The sequence below is a fragment of the Aedes aegypti genome, chromosome 1 (genome assembly GCF_002204515.2).
Source record: "Aedes aegypti strain LVP_AGWG chromosome 1, AaegL5.0 Primary Assembly, whole genome shotgun sequence".
Taxonomy (NCBI): domain Eukaryota; kingdom Metazoa; phylum Arthropoda; class Insecta; order Diptera; family Culicidae; genus Aedes; species Aedes aegypti.
Genome location: NC_035107.1, coordinates 174,244,026 through 174,261,049, shown reverse-complemented (window position 1 = coordinate 174,261,049; position 17,024 = coordinate 174,244,026). Strand labels below are relative to the sequence as shown.

Genomic DNA, 17,024 nt, shown 5'->3' with positions numbered 1-17,024 from the left:
TATTTTGTCCTGGTTCCTGTTAGGTTTCGGTTTTTGATTACTGTTTTGTCTCTTTTCGGTCTCTGTTTAATTACTTTTTAATCTCTTTTTTCCTGGAAAGAGGTTTCTAAATTTCATATTTTCAAGAAACTCATTCATTTTTTAAATTATTAGAAAATATTTAACATCAGAAAAAAAAATTAGAAAAGCAATCGAACAACAATCAATTCGAAATTTCGTAACAATCATGACCAATTAAGAACTTTTTCGAATGAAATGCAAACATTTATAATTTAATCATATTACCACAGTCAAATGTTATACGGTCGAACGCGATTACCCAGGGGCTTGATAATCCGTGTTTCTATCTTAAAAAAATGGATCCGGGATCCAAAAGTTTTACGAATTATTTGTGTTAATTTAGATTGTAGATATATTGCCACATATCCAAATAATGTTTAATTTAACGCCCATGAAGCTGTCTAAGTTATCCAAATGACCGATGGAAATGAATGGTACATAATCTGTACAAAAAATACTTAGACACATACTGATGCACTTGAAAGTTCCGTTCATTAATTTGTTTTAGACATATAAAATTACAGTATTTCTTGAACCTGGAATTATTTTTATAAAACCTGGAAATATCAGGGAATTTCATTTTGCTAAACGAGTAGACACCCTGCCAGTGTTTGTGTTATTGAAATATTTGGTATTCTAAACACTTGTATTTAAATTTTACATTTGGTTGTTTTTTTTTTTTTTTTTGTTTTCATAGTTCATCACGCACACTCCTCCAGTGTTCTAAAATTTGTAAATGAGGACCAAATATAAAAATTTAATTTTCATCGTTTTCATTAACTTCTTATACTATATTTATCAAAGTGTAGTGTTCAAATGTGAAATCGTTGCAAAAATAATATACCTAGCTATCATTGACATAATCAATCATCCTTAAGGTGTGACAGATTTCCTTTCGCACTGCCAGGCTGTACAATATGCACCGTTCTAGTCTACCGGTATGCTAGCGGTGATTCGGAAAAATAAACTGATTAAAATCGATTTCTATTCGCAATTTGAACCATCCAGTAACGTGCGTCAATATTTGAGTCTGCCAGATCGGTAGGCCACTTGCCAGTTAGACGTCGTTAGTTCTGTGTCCTACCTAAGTATAGCTTTTTGGACGCGATTCAAATAAAGGTACACGTTTTTCAGCATTTCCTTTCCCAAATGATGATGACGGAAAGAAACCGAAGAAAATTAGATATTTAACAAACCCATTCAAGCGCATACTCGTCTTGCGAGTTTAACCAGAACTACAAATATATAAATACCGATATAGATGTTGTGCTATCGTTCCAATTAGTTCTAAGAGGATACGTGATGGTGATGAATTATACATTGTATGAAGATTGTCAAGTGACTTGTTTGTGCAATGTTTTCGTCATGGAATAAATTACGGATTATTATAAAAAAAATCTCCGTTCGTTTTCAATTTAATTCGCAGTTTACTTTTTTACGTTTTCGTCATTGCTATTGCAATATATATAGCTTGGAATGAATTTTCCAAGATAAAACTTAAAAATTAAATATAGGGTGAGTGATCCAGTGGTAGTGGGTTTCCTCTAATAGTGGTAGTGCGGCTTATAGTATGTTATGGGCAATTTTTATTTTTATGTGTATTCTTCAAACTTGGCCCTTGGCAAAATAATTCTTCTTCTTGTTGGCATTATGTACACACTGGGACAGAGCCTGCTTCTCAGCTTAGTGTTCTATGAGCACTTCCACAGTTAGCTTAGTGAGAGCTTTCTTTGCCAATGTTGCTATAATGTTTCGCATTCGTATATCGTGTGGCATGTACGATGATACTCTATGCCCAGAAAAGTCGGCCCATCACTCGGCTAGACCCACTTGACAAATTAATTTAAATGTGTAAAAAATCTTGGAATTTAGTAAGGAAGTAGCCCACACCAATTGGAAACATTAGCGTTTTTGCTCCTTTGCACCAGTAATAGTAGTGTGCTTTTCTAAAAGTGAGTCTTAATGGGTTTACAATTGAACCACTATAATAGGAACAGAAGTTAGCAAAGTTTCAATGATTGCATCTTTCTAAAATTATTTTTACGTGAAATAAAAAAGCTTTCGACTTACGTATAAGCTTCCGTTATTTTTGGCCATTTTTTTCCTCTACCCGTTACTGATGTCTCTATCACTGGTACAGATGCCCTAATAGATTGAACAAAATTTTACTGAATATCCTTTCGTTTGCTGCATCAGTTTGAGATTCTTCAGTTTACTTAACCCTTTGATACCCAAAATTTTATTTTCAGTCTAAGTAACATGTTTCGCTTTCCAAAATCTATCTTAGCACGTTTTGGGCAATGCGATTTTATGAATTTTGGTCTTAGAGCATATCTACCTTTTTTCATTTTTTCATGAAGCACCTTCTGGTTGCCGATTTTTGATAATAATAAAAAAATGAGTTTTTACAGTACTTTTAAAAATGTAAATTTCATTTTTTGGAACATATTTTATTTTTCGGGTAACTAACGGAAAAAATTGTTTAAAATTATTTTGATTCCACCAGGCTTGATAGGTCGACAGAAAAAAAATCTATTCAATTAACTGTTTTTTTTTATATTTTCAGTTTATTCATCAATAAAAAAATATATAATAACAATATTACAATTTATCCAATATGCTGCAATTACATCTTATAGTCATTTTACAGATACATATCATGAATAACCTTCACATTCACTTATTTATCATCAAACAAATTCCACAGCTTTGGAACAGCACAGTCCAAAATTGTCAGCTGTGTGCTGTTATCTTTAAATAGCCCTCTACGTCCTTTTCTGTTTCACCAATACTTAAAAATGTTATCTTTTCGTTTCGTTTTCAGAACCACTCAGGAACGCTAGCGAAGAATACATACGTGAAACAATCGAGGCAATTTCGCACCAAGAGATCCAGGAATTCCGTAACCAATTGCTTCCAATTGAGATCACCTAGAAAAAGTGTAAAGTTTGATATCCCAAGGGATGTGGTGTTAACAAGATGAAGTTGGGAAAAATGTATGATGAAGTTAACTAAATTATACTTGAAGAAGAATTGAAAATCGATTATTGATTTATTGATTAGTGTTTGGATTCAGTTGTAGATCACAATAGTTGAGTGAATTGCATTATTTCCTCCCCCACACAGGATTTGCTATGGGGTGGTGATAGTATGCAATGAGCAATTGCCTCGACCGGTGGTGGTCATCAGAAGTGAAGCATTGTTTTATTACTAAATTGTCACCGGTGATAATCGTGAGCTGATAACGATGAACGTAGGACAACATAGTGGCCCTGGGCCGCCACTTTCGCGCACTGGGTGCTCGGATCGCTCGGTTACTGGACCTTCATGTCGGGCACTGCGTACTGCCGTGTCTGCACTTTACTGCTTGGATGATTTTATACGGGAGAAAATCGGAGCTGGATTCTTCTCGGAGGTTTATAAGGTAAGTTTATTAGTGATGAACTTGGAGTACCTGTGGGATACAATATTGGCACAAATGTTTCTGACAAAATATGGGTTGTAAACTTTTATTCGGTGAAAACAGCATGAGTTTGATAATAGCTGTGGTGGTACCCTTTGGAGCCACCCTATGCGCAATCAGAATTTACGAACAACCCTATGTAGAATAAGACAGTTAAATACAAGACGCAACCGTGTAAACACGTTCGAGAAAATAAAGAGTTTTATTTCCAAGTATCCGTCGCGGTTTTCATTCGACCGTCCCCACAATTGGTGACCCCGGACGCGCGTAGTTCCGTAGTACGTGGAGATCAAACAGTTCGCGGCCTGCTTTCAAGCCAATTCCGAAAATTCAGCAGAATAATCGAAAGGCTTTACATAACCCCAAACATGCCTGATGAATTGGAAGACGCAGCGGCGACTGCTACTGCAACTGCTGCTGTTACCGTCAAGTTACCTGACTTTTGGAAAAACGATCCAAATATGTGGTTTGCCCAGGCTGAAGCCCAATTCAACCTGGCGCAGATTACCAAGGACGAAACCAAGTTCTGGCATATAATCGCCAAAATCGACCAAAGCGTCATTTGCCATGTGTCGGATCTCGTCTCTAATCCGCCGGCGGCCGATAAATACAAGGCGGTCAAGGACCGATTGATTGCACGTTTCGCTTTGTCTCCACAAGCGCGGCTAGAGCAGCTTCTAAGCTCTTGTGATTTAGGTGATTTTCGTCCAACTCACTTGCTTGCTCGGATGAATGAAGTCGCAACCGGATTGAATGTTGATGATAACCTCATGAAAATGCTCTTCCTGCAGCGAATGCCAGCTAACGTGAGAACAATATTGGCCATCAGCGACGGCACTTTGCCAAAACTAGCTGAAATGGCTGACAAAATGATTGACTGCTCCAACAGCAACGTTTCCGCCGTCACTGTGCCGTCAAGGGATCAAGTAGCCGCAAATGCCGTTGCAACAACATTTTCTACGAGCCCACAACCAGCTGAGCTGGCCTCTTTAAGGGAAGAAATAGAAGTGCTGACGGCTGAAGTACGTCGATTGAAGAGTGGACCAAACAAACCTCGCAGCCGATCCCTCTCCAGATCCCGAACAGCAAATGACTCAATTTGTTGGTATCATCGTAAATACGGTGGAAGAGCAGAGCATTGTCGTGAACCTTGCTCATACAGTCATACAAAAAACTAAGTTTTCACCCCCTAGAGTCGGCGCAGGTGGGTGACGGATTTGAAAGCCGCCGTTTGACTATACTCGATAGTACGACTCGGCACAAGTTTCTCGTGGACACTGGTTCGGACGTATCTATAATACCTGCCACAAAAGCCGATAAACGCAGAGGTGCTACACCGTTTTCGCTGCACCCCGCAAACGGCACGAAAATCAACACCTTCGGCAACAAATTCCTCTCTGTGAATCTTGGCTTACGACGACGTTTTACCTGGCGATTTTTAGTAGCAGATGTTAGCAGCGCGATCATCGGCGCAGATATGTTGGCGCATTTTGGATTGCTCGTGGACCTCGGCCGTCGTCAGCTGATCGATGGCATCACCCGTCTTCGAAGTACTGGATGTTTGAAAACTACTACCATACATGGCATAACAATAATCAACGCTGATCATCCTTTCCATGGAATACTATCTGCTTATCGTGAAATTCTCGTTCCACAATTAGCGCATCGAGAAATTTTGCACGATGTCACTCATCACATCGTCACGCACGGACCACCAGTGGCATGTAAGGCTCGCCGAATGCACCCGGAAAAATTGAAAGCAGCGAAAGAAGAATTCAAGATTATGTGCGATATAGGAATTTGCAGGCCATCGAGCAGCAGCTGGGCGAGCGCATTACACTGCGTTCCTAAAAAAAATGGCGAATGGAGGTTTGTTGGCGACTACCGGCGTCTGAACAAAGTAACAGTTCCAGACCGGTACCCCGTTCCTCACGTGCACGATCTTCTTAATCGTTTCGAAGGTAAGAGCATATTCACCACCTTAGATCTTGTACGGGCCTACTATTATATCCCAGTGGAATCGGCTGATATACCAAAAACTGCCGTTATTACACCTTTTGGATTATTCGAATTTACCCGTATGCCCTTCGGCCTCTGCAACGCAAGCCAAACGTTCCAAAGGTTCATGAATAAGTTGTTCGCCGATCTTGATTTTGTCATTGTCTTTATTGACGATATCTGCATCGCTTCTTCAAACGAAACTGAGCACAAAGAGCACGTAAAAATTGTCCTAGATCGTCTGAAGGAAAATGGCCTGACTATAAACGCCGAGAAATGCAAATTTTTCCTTGCCGAAGTTGAATTCCTCGGTTACGTTGTAGGCAAGGAAGGAGTTCGACCGCTTCCTGCTCGAGTTCAAGCGGTGTTGGAATACCAACCTCCAAAAACCGTGAAAGATTTGCGACACGTTTCCTTGCTTTGTTAAACGTCTATAAACGTTTCGTTCCGCATGCTGTTGAAATTCAACAAGAACTAAGGAAGCTAATTCCCGATAATCGAAAGAACGATTCCAGACCAATTCCCTGGGATAACCACGCTGCACGCTGTTTCGAAGACTGTAAGAGATCGTTGGCAGATGCCACGTTGCTGCACTATCCAAGTGCATCAAAGCCCCTCGGCCTCATGGTGGATGCCTCCAACTTTGCGGCAGGAGCGGTTCTGCAGCAACTTGAAAATGGAATCTGGAAACCGTTAGGGTTCTTTTCCGAAAAGTTTTCCCCAAGTCAACAGAAGTATTCCACTTTTGGTCGGGAACTTACGGCAACAAAACTCGCGGTTAAGTATTTTAGACACCTGGTAGAGGGACGCCAGTTTACGATTTTCACCGATCATTTTCCTCTGACGTATGCTATGACAACAGATCCAAGCAGCCGAAGAGAGATACTTGCAGTATGTGGCAGAATTTACCACAGATATACGCCATATCAGTGGTAAGGACAACATCGTTGCTGATGCCATGTCAAGAGTCAATGCAATCGTCGCAAAATTTGACTTCAACTCGATTGCAAATGATCAAGCAGCTGATAATCAGTTGCAGGATTTGTTAAAATCCAACAAAACGTCCCTTAACCTCCAGCAGCGTCGGTTTCCGTCTTTGTCTTCACCGATATATTGTGATGTGTCCAACAATAATTGCATTCGACCTTATCTTCCAGAAAAACATCGTGTGCCAGTAATGAGTCAGCTACATGGTCTAGCGCACCCTGGAATAAGAACCACTAGGAAACTCATCGCTGATCGATTTGTTTGGCCATCGATGAACAAAGATATTGCGAAGTTCGTCAGAATGTGTCAGCAATGCCAAAGGTCGAAAATATTTCGACATACCGTCGCACCGCTTTCAAGTTTCGAAAAGCCAAAGGCTAGATTTCGGCATGTTCATATTGATTTGGTGGGGCCTCTACCGCCATCGAAAGGGTATCGGTATCTGCTAACAATGGTCGACCGATTTTCTCGCTGGCCAGAGGCAATACCGCTCCAGGACATAACTGCGCCAACGGTAGCAATGGCCATATACACCGAATGGATTTCTCGATATGGCACACCCGAAACAATCACTACTGACCAAGGCCGTCAGTTTGAGTCGGAAATTTTCCAGGAGCTAACGCACCTTCTCGGAGTACATCACATTCACACCACCGCTTACCATCCACAGTCAAATGGAATGGTGGAGCGTTTTCACCGGACCATGAAAGCTGCATTGATGTGTACCAATCCGAAGAATTGGCACGATCGGCTCCCTTTAGTGCTGCTTGGATTAAGGTCTGCATTTCGTGAAGATTCTAAATGCTCGGCAGCGGACCTCGTGTTTGGTCAACAGTTAAGAATCCCAGGAGAGTTCTACGATTCAGCTGCCCCGAATGTTGACCGCATGGAATTTGCAAAAGCATTACATCAGATGTTTTCGGGTTTGAAGGCTTCAGAAGGCACACGTCACTCCAAGTTGCGAGTTTTCATGAATCCGAGATTGAAAGATTGCAGTCACGTGTTCGTCAGAATTGATGCTGTTAGGCGACCACTACAACCACCATACGAGGGACCTTACGAAGTGGTGAAACGAAGCGATAAATATTTCGAAATCAATGTGCTCGGAAAGAATCAAATAGTCTCCATTGATCGAGTAAAGCCTGCTTTCATTTGTGATCAGAATTTATCAAGTTACCCCCAAGATGATCATCACACAGTAATTACTCCTGCAGGACACCGTGTTCGATTTATGGTGTAACTGGGGGGGCGTATGTGGTGGTACCCTTTGGAGCCACCCTATGCGCAATCAGAATTTACGAACAACCCTATGTAGAATAAGACAGTTAAATACAAGACGCAACCGTGTAAACACGTTCGAGAAAATAAAGAGTTTTATTTCCAAGTATCCGTCGCGGTTTTCATTCGACCGTCCCCACATAGCAAATAGTTATGCTGCTCAACAGTCTTGAGGTAATTGTTGCTCCTACGGTATTTTGCAATTCCGTTTTTTGCATGAAAAAAAATTATCCCCGGGGTTTCCCATAGAACAATTATAGAGACTTTCTGCCAAAACAAATGATTCAATTTTCACAACAAACTACAAAAGGCTGCAGTTAAGCCGCACATTGCAATTAATTTCACCAATAAAGAAATTAATTTTGGATTGTCTCAATCTTGCGCTATACAAATGACAACCAGCTGGACAATAAATCGTGTCCAACGAACATAAAGCCCGTCGATCGGCAGATGGAAATCGATACGTATCGATGGCTTTTTAGAGCGCTTTGACCAATTTCGCTCGTCTTCCGTACCCGGCCCAAGGCACGGAGTAGATTAGCTGGCTCTCTTGCGTTTTAGTTGACTGGTGTTGTATTTAGTTATAAGCCACCAGAGCCGCGTCTTGTTGCGATGTAAAGATTCGTGATGGCCGTTGGCCAGAATGCCGAGGAAATCGATTCTTTTCCGCTTTTCTCGTGGGCTTTGCTGCGGCCCTTTTGCGCACAAAAATAGCGTCCAGTCGTAGCGACGGTGCGTGCGGTTTTCTATCTTGCACAACGAATGTAATGTTTAAATTTAATCACTTTCATTTAATAATTTTCTTCATTCTCTTGTTTCCGAACCGTAGCTGGCGATGCTACGTAAGGTATGAAATTTGATGAAATATACTAATTTGCTGACAAGGGAAGGTCACGATGGTGTTACACGGGGTTTTCAACCGGACTATTTTTGTAAGATTCTACATGTCGAAATATGAAAAACCCCAAACCCCCCCAGTGGTGTAGTCAGGAGGAGCTGTGAAAGGGGCAATTTTGTACGTATATTATATTATTGAGCTAATTAGAAATTTGACAAAAATATTTATTTTAGTAATTATTGTGATGATAGTGAACAGAATTGACATTGATGTTTGTTTAAAATGTATTTTTTCCATGCCATAGGCGCAATCAGGATTGGTTCCTTGTTGGTATACTATTTCAATAAAACCAAATTTGTTTTGGTATCCATATTCCATGTTAGATACGCCAATGGCATAAAAATACATTACAAATATACAATAATGACAATTCTGTTCATTACTATCGTAATAAATACTGAGATAAATCTTTTTGATAAATTTTCAATTGACTCAATAATATTATATTCGAACAAAATCGACCCTTTCTGAGCCCCTCCTGGCTACACCACTGGTCCATCACCCGAAAGGCTTTGGGGTTTTTCATATTTCGACATGTAGAATCTAACAAAAATAGTCCGGTTGAAAACCCCGTGTAACACCATCGTGACCTTCCCTTGTGAGAAACAAGGCACGTTCCCCGCCACAATGCTGCAATAATGGGTTCAAATAGAGTCCTTAAGAGGATACTGCACAACTAAGAAGCACAAAGAGAGCCAAGGACTTAAGAATTATGGAATTTTACCTAATAGATGTGAACTAACTACTTGGAACAGCAGTTGTGCAAACTGGACTGTAACATATTAAATGATACGAAATTCCATGATCATATTCAAAGCTATCACATACTAATGAATCAGTATGTTGAATGATAATAAACCTTCGAGCTGTTTAGTAGAATACCTATAAGTAAATGAAAAACCGAGTTTAGTACTTTATCATTTAGTTCCACTAGAGCAGTGATTCCCAAAGTGGGTGAATTCGACCCCCTGGGGGCGATTTTCGGGTTCAGTGGGGCGAAAATTTGTTAAACTGAATTTGGGGGGCGAAAACGCATAGAAAGGGGGCGAAAGTACAAGTAATGAAATCAAAAAATCATGGAAATTATAAGAGATTTAACGTTTAAGTATACTCATGTTTGAATCCTGACAGAAAACAAACTTTATGAATGTCAAAAACATAATGTTTTTATTTTTGACACATGACATGAATCAGATACTGAGTTTGTATCAAAAGATAACGTGGATTTGAATAGTTTTTAGTCACAGATAACATTTGTAGAAGCTGTTGGACTTTTTGGAACTCAATTCAAAATCACTAACTAATTTTTGGGATACTTAAATTAGGCAGCTAAAGTTTTTTTTTTGTGAAATCTGACTTTTCACAATAAAAATCAACATTACAGTGGGGGCCAAAAATCTGTACAGACTTAAAATCCGTGCACTTCATACAAACAGTAGGCGTTTTGTATGAAGTGGACGGATTTCGATCCTACACGGTATTCGTTCTAGAATTCTGGTTACACGTGTTATCTGTTATCAGTTATCATGATACCAACTATTTTAAATTTTTTATCTAATTTGACTAACAAAAAATCGGATGCTTTGGATAAAACCATCAAAAATGGAAAATTTCAAATAAAGCTGGTACAAATCTTTAATTTTTCTCTTATGTCACACACCATCCAACTCCTTCAAAAGTCAAAATTTTCATTAATTTCCATTTTGACTCTCATAAGATATTTAAAATTTTTTAGTCACCAAGCCCGGTAAACCGACGATCGAAAGTGGTGCAAATAAAACGCCATTTATCATGACTTTTTTTTCCATAGAATTAAAAAGAAAAGCTCGTTGAATTAGCTTTTTTCTTTAAAGTTTCCTTATTTATTTTTAACACGTTGCCGAAATCTGTAATGTGATTGATATGCGTATAAGTTTCGTTACGGGACAATTTATTTTAGTAGTTTTCTTAATCTTACTGATCAAATATTGTGGTGTTGTTAGTGCAGCCGAAAGATCAATAAAAAGTACGTTGAGAAATGTCATTAACTCAATTATGATGAACATGAATCGAACTTTTTTGCGATTCACAGCCAAATTACTACACAAGTATACTTAATAATTTGACAAACTTCTAAAATTAAACTCAGAATAGCGTTTTATACATATATTCATTTAAGGGGGCGATTCTGAAATATGTTGGCCTCAAGGGGGCGAAAGTCAAAAAAGTTTGGGAAACACTGCACTAGAGTTTGTGTGCTTTGACAGATACGCGTATTTCGACCTAAATTGTAAGGCTGTCTTTAGTGCCTAGGATCGACTTTAGTACACGGCACTGAAGACGGCCTTACAGTTGAGGTCGAATTACGCGTATCTGTCAAAGGATACAAACTCTAGTGGACTTAAATGGTACAGTACTAAATTTGGTTTTTCATTTACTTAGTATGTTGAATATTTGCCTTGTAATAGTTGAGTCGATACTGGCCAGTCAAAGTTTTTATCAGAAGAATGCAATTCTGCTTTAGCGTATTCGTTGAATATATTTTCATCCCTGAAGATAGCTCAGTAATGTACAATTTCGTTTGAAGACATAAATCCAAACTATTCCTGTATTGTTTGCATGTGTGTACAGTTGTCTTCAAAGAATTGATCTGTGGTTTTACCAATCACACTTAACACAAGGTCAATGAAGTCATGCGATACTTCATTCAGTCAATTAATTCGCAGAGATGGAAAAGAATTGCCAGATATCTATTAAAAACTTTTGAGGGTTGGCTATTTTCAGTCCCTCAAGTTGAGTTTAACACCCGATAACCACATAGACCTTGAGTTGATCGAAGCAAGAGCTCTGGTAACAGCTTAATTATCTGAACAGAAGTGTCTACCAAGTGAGTAAAACTGATTTAGCCTTAGCTCACGACATTATTACATTACATTTTACATTAGCGCTAGCGCTGCCTTCAAAAAGAGAGCCATGAGTGTAACATAAAATATCGTTTGATATACTTCTTCCAGTCAGATGTTCACTCTTCCCGTGGAAGGAATTTGGTGGAAGATTTAATTTGAGTCACGTTACAAGCAAGGACCGTTTTGTCCAAATTCAACGAAAATGTAAATAACGAAAAGTGTCTAGATCTATGATTCGCTGGATTTATCTCTAGTAAATCCAGTGCCCATAAACGGTAAAAACATAAAAAAAGCTTTTTGTTATGATGTTCTTCGTTGTAGTGGTGCAACGTCAAAAAAAATCTTGAGCTATGCTATGGGCATCGTAGAGAAGCGCTCTTGGAGATGGTTCAATTTTGATTGGATTGTTCTCACTTCACCCTCTCACCACTACACACACGGGTAGAAATCGGAATTCTGAAATCATGATTACGCACCCTGATATCCCTGAGCCCAGGGATTCCTGCTGGGATCGGTTTCTGCGGGCAATTCCTTTAGCGATTCTATTAGGAATTCCTGCAGAGATTGTTCAAGTAATTAATTCACGAATTATATTTATATTTCCTTCAGGAATACTCCCAGCATCAGCAAAATAGCTACAGGAATGATTTTTCAGATCATCGAAAAATGTATCATTATAATTGTATATATATATAATGCACACCCCATTAAATTTTCATTTCAATCGGTTCATTAAAACTAGAGATTTGCTTCTGCAAAGTTTTGATGATAATTGTTAGAGTGAGACAAAAGATAGGGAAAATAACACGGTCTCCCGTGTCACCTTCAATTTCTCTCTTTAGAGAGTTGTTCTGAAGATCAAAAAGTTTCTCCAGGGAGCAATTCTCGCTGAGACCTGCCCACTATTTACACTTGGTCTTTCAAAAGGTTCAAATTTATGCTCATTCGAAAGCTCCTGTCGAGTAAGTAAAGAAACTGCATTCGGTTGGCAATTCTTGGCTCACTCAAACTGCTATAACTCAGAAATTTATTCAACAACCCCTTCACAATAACATGGATTTGGAAAGAGAAAACATAGGAGCTTCATTCGCAAAAATAAAAATATTTGGCGGCAATATTGGATGTGGCCGCCATATTGGATTTTATCGGAAAAACTGAATTTTCAATATGTTTGCAACCACCGATTTTGAAAGTTTTTGCATCGTTGGAAATCTGAGCTAGTTTTACACGAAATATGAAAAAAAATCAGAGGTGTATGTTTCAGAATCGTCTCGTGGTCTTCAGCTCTACCTGTTCTTTACACCATAGCTTCGTCTACAGTTAAACTTTCATGAGTGGATATTAAAGAGACCACAGACTCATGGAAGTACTGAGTTATAGAACAAAAATGCTTAGGTTTAATTCTAATAAAAAAATTATGTATTTTGCATTCACTCAACTTTTATACAATAGTGGAATGCGTTTTTGAATACGATTGCCAAACAGATCAATTATATTATCATGGAATGTGCTCCTTTATTAAAGATTGTAACAATTTTCCTTTACCAACCATTCGCATCAAATAAAACAATCTTTCCTCACCCAAACCGCGGATGCAATCAAGCAGCGTTTTCCCTCCAACGATCTCATAGAAAACGGCTTTTCCAACTAACTTTCAATAACGCAGTAGGGCACAATTTACCTTCTCCATCTAAAATAAGTGTTAAAACGCACTTATTTTAGATGGAGAAGGTAAATTGTGAGAGCTACAATTGAATAATATGAAGCAAATGTAATTTTACCGCTTAAACGATTCATAATTGGTCGGTGTTCAGACAGACCGGACTGCATGAAATTTGGGCCTTGTACAGAGTAGTCAAGAACTCAAACAATTCTGATCTTTTTGATACTATTTTTATACAGATGATTCATCGAATAGATAAGTTTCAATATAACAGCAAATAGTGCAAAAAATCTATTATACTTAGAGTACGTTTTACTGGAATCATTAAAAAGCACTTGGTCCAGTCCGACTAAACACCGGCCAATTGATCACGTTTTTCAGCGGAGTTGAACAATTTTAAAAACAATGTTATTCTGCTTCCTGTTCCAACCTCATGTAGAACGAAAAAAATAACGTGCGTAAGGCACACTTCAAGCTTCCATTCATTCATTCTGATTTAAGTTGAACGTTTCTGCACACATGCAAGCTTCCCGTTGAAGACACCTTTTCGTATACATGTGTAGCTTTGCTACGAAGTGCTCAAAATCGCTCACACAAACCCAACTTTTCTTTGGGGTATTTAATGTTTAATATTTAGCATAGGAAACATTGATACACAGTTTACTCTACAATTTCAATTCATAAAAATATATTTGTTTGGTTTAATTTTTTTCCCGACTACTTTATAACTGCAAAATACTTTACAATCTATATTGTTTTACACTGCAACCAATGCATACTTGTGTCATCTATCCTTAGCGTCGACGCGTGTCGAGAATACGAAGGAGAGGCAGAACAACCAGTAAAATGCTTACATCACTGCTTTTGGTTCTACATTCGAGGAGAACGTATGGAAAATAAACTAGAGTAAAATGAACTCGGATGAATTCTCAATTTGGCGGTGCAAATGCCAGCACAATCTAGTTTTTGGCAACCATTCCTGTTGTTCTGATGAACTGTCGAACGGGTAGAACGAGAATTGCTAGAAATAAAGCTAGAGAAGAAAGAAGATCTATGGAGTACCGTAGGTACCGTACCGACTCGCAACACATCGCACGCTTTTGCTTCATATGCATGTAGTGCTCGTGGCCAAATGATTGATTTTTAAAGGTGGCTTCTTGAGATATTCGTATTATATCGTTCTCCATGAACATGAAACGGGCGGGGATACAACAAGCGGTCAAGTTTAGGGGATTTGTACTTGTATGATTCCGCTGTACAACTGAGATTAAATACTTATCAGTGTTTATTGTTTATATTTCATATAATTATAATTTCATTTGAAATACGTACCTGTTCCAAGAACAGGTAGAACAGGTGGAATAGACGCCTCTGATTCAATATTTGTAAAGATTTCCCTAGAGGAATCTTTAGAGGAGTCTCAGGAAAAAAAAATGTGGGAAGCTCTTAAAAAATATCTAGGTGAATTAATTGAACAATCCTTAGAGGCATCTCTGGATACATTCCTGAAGGCATCTTTGGATGAATACCTGGAGAAGTAATCCTTGGAGAAACTCCTGAAATAATCACTGTAGAAATTTCTCTAAGGATTCCTCCTTAGAGAAATCTCTGAAATAGTGGTTGGCGGAATTGCCTGTAGAAATTTTCCTGGAAGAATCATCGGAGAATTATCTGATAAAGTCCTAGGGAAATCGCTGAACGAATCTCTGGAGATGTCTCTAGATTCCTGGAGTAATGGAATGTAATTCTATCGGAACTGGTCTAAAAATACGGTTGCGATCGAAAATTCTTTCTAAAGGAATCCCTAGAGAAGTTCTTGTAGAAATTTCTTGAAAAAAATCTTGGAGGATTCCCTGGTAAAATCCTTACTATAGATATTTGGGGCAATTTTTGGTAAAATTCCTAGAGTAATCCCTGGATGAGTCTCTTGAAAAATCCTTTGAGACAAATGTCGAGAAATATCTGAGGAATTTCGGGATAATTCCTTGAAGGAATTCTCGAAGGAATCGTGGAATAGTTCATGAAGCAATTTTTGGAGGTATTTTTAAACCAATCTCTGGACTTTTTAAGTTATTTTTCTATTAAAGAGTAAATTTGGTGAATCATTGAAAAAAGAAGCTGAGAGAATTTCTGCTGCAAAATTTGGATGAGTATCTGAAGAATTTTATAAACAGTTACTAGAAAATTTCATAAACATTTTCAGAAGAAATACTGCTGTTTTAATTGTTACAGGAATAATCAAATGAAAATTTGAAGGAGTTTGCCTAGAAAAACATGAAAAATATCTGAAGAAATGTTTGAAGCAAATCTTTCGTATTTCTGGAGGAGTTTATGTAGGTGTAAAATGCCATAGATTTTTAGAGAAATTTTCAGAAGAATATATAGAATAAAGTAAAGGAATCTGAATACGTTTGTTTATCAAAAATATTATTATTAAGTCGATTCGTACTATTTTTGTCACAATGTAGCTCAAAGTATAGTCAATATAGGGATTAAATAAAATTTTAGAAACTTTCATATATTTTTTTCAACATTTCAACATTTCTATTTAGCAGGAGTTTTCAGCCTTTTTGGCTCGCGGAGCACTTTTTGAAATAAAATTGTTGCGCGGAACACCTATTCTCCATCACCACTCTGTTTGTGATCTGGACTTTTGACAAGCTCAAATCGATTCTATAATTCCTACGAAAATCGAACCTGAAATGTTCAAGAACAAAAGTCGTGAGCACCAAACATTCGTTCAGGTTTCCAGCTCAAACAGGTATTGAGATTTAGCTTCATTTCATTTTCACCTCAATTTTGCTTTTTTTTAAACTTTTAATTCTTATATAAAAAGATTTGTTATTACATTGAGAAAGCTTCTTTATTTCAGGCTTATGCCTGGTTTGCTACTGACAAGTAGTTTCTTGGCCTATCTTGATGCATGGACAATTCCTGCAAGGATTCGATCATAAAGCACTTTTTTTCTGATCACACTACGCAGTTGAAAAGAAATGTAATTTCATACGGGAGATGCTGTAGAAAATTTCTGGAAGAAACCGGCGAGAAAAGCTACACACTCGGTTACCAATGGCTTTTATGGCGAGATTATAAGTTATGCGAGAAAGCCTGATTTGCTGCTAAGAAGGCTGTGATAAATACCTGGCTACCCTTACCAAACTGTTTTGTCTCATAATGTTTATAAAACCATTTTTTCAAGAACAAACTTGTCCATTTCATCATTCCTTCAGGACAGTAGAAACTCTTAATTTTGACATATTTAGATTATGAAGCTTACAATAAATAATTAAAATCATCCTTTCTAACAAATGTCAACTTATTAGATTTTAATTTGTTGCTGAAAATTAAAAGATTGATCGCAGCAAGCCGGTGGGGTGCGGTTGTGTTTTTGCTAAGTGTCACGTTTTTTCCTCTAATCAAAAAATGAAGTGAAAAAGTTTTGCCTAGTGATTTAGCAGGAATTTAACAAATTTACACAGAAAAATCAGTGACAAGATGAAGAGTTGAACGAAGAGAACTTTTTTGCAGTGCGTTTTGGCTATTCCGATGGAAACGTTCGTTGTTTTCCTAGTATGATTTCGGGAAGTGGCATTTTAGTCCGGTTTGCGTGTTGGCCGATCATTTTGCACGAAACTATCAACATACGACAAGGTTCACAATATCCAGCTTCAGTCCATCCGTTGGTGAGTTCGTCCCATGTTATTATTATTAAAAATGTGACATTTCTATATTTATGTTTTTCTTGAATTTTTTTTTCATTTTATGAATACCTACTTTTTTAGCATTCAATTC

At 38.0% G+C, this 17,024-nt stretch overlaps 1 protein-coding gene across 1 annotated transcript in view; it reads left to right on the top strand.

Moving 5' to 3' along the window:
• The first annotated feature begins 2,884 nt into the window (after nt 1–2,884).
• The window catches only part of LOC5570605, a 291,060-nt gene continuing 276,920 nt past the window's right edge, over nt 2,885–17,024 (top strand). The window contains exon 1 of the mRNA XM_021853699.1: nt 2,885–3,484. Within this exon, the coding sequence (XP_021709391.1) occupies nt 3,308–3,484 (177 nt within the window). The 5' untranslated portion in view covers nt 2,885–3,307. The remainder of the gene's footprint in view (nt 3,485–17,024) is intronic.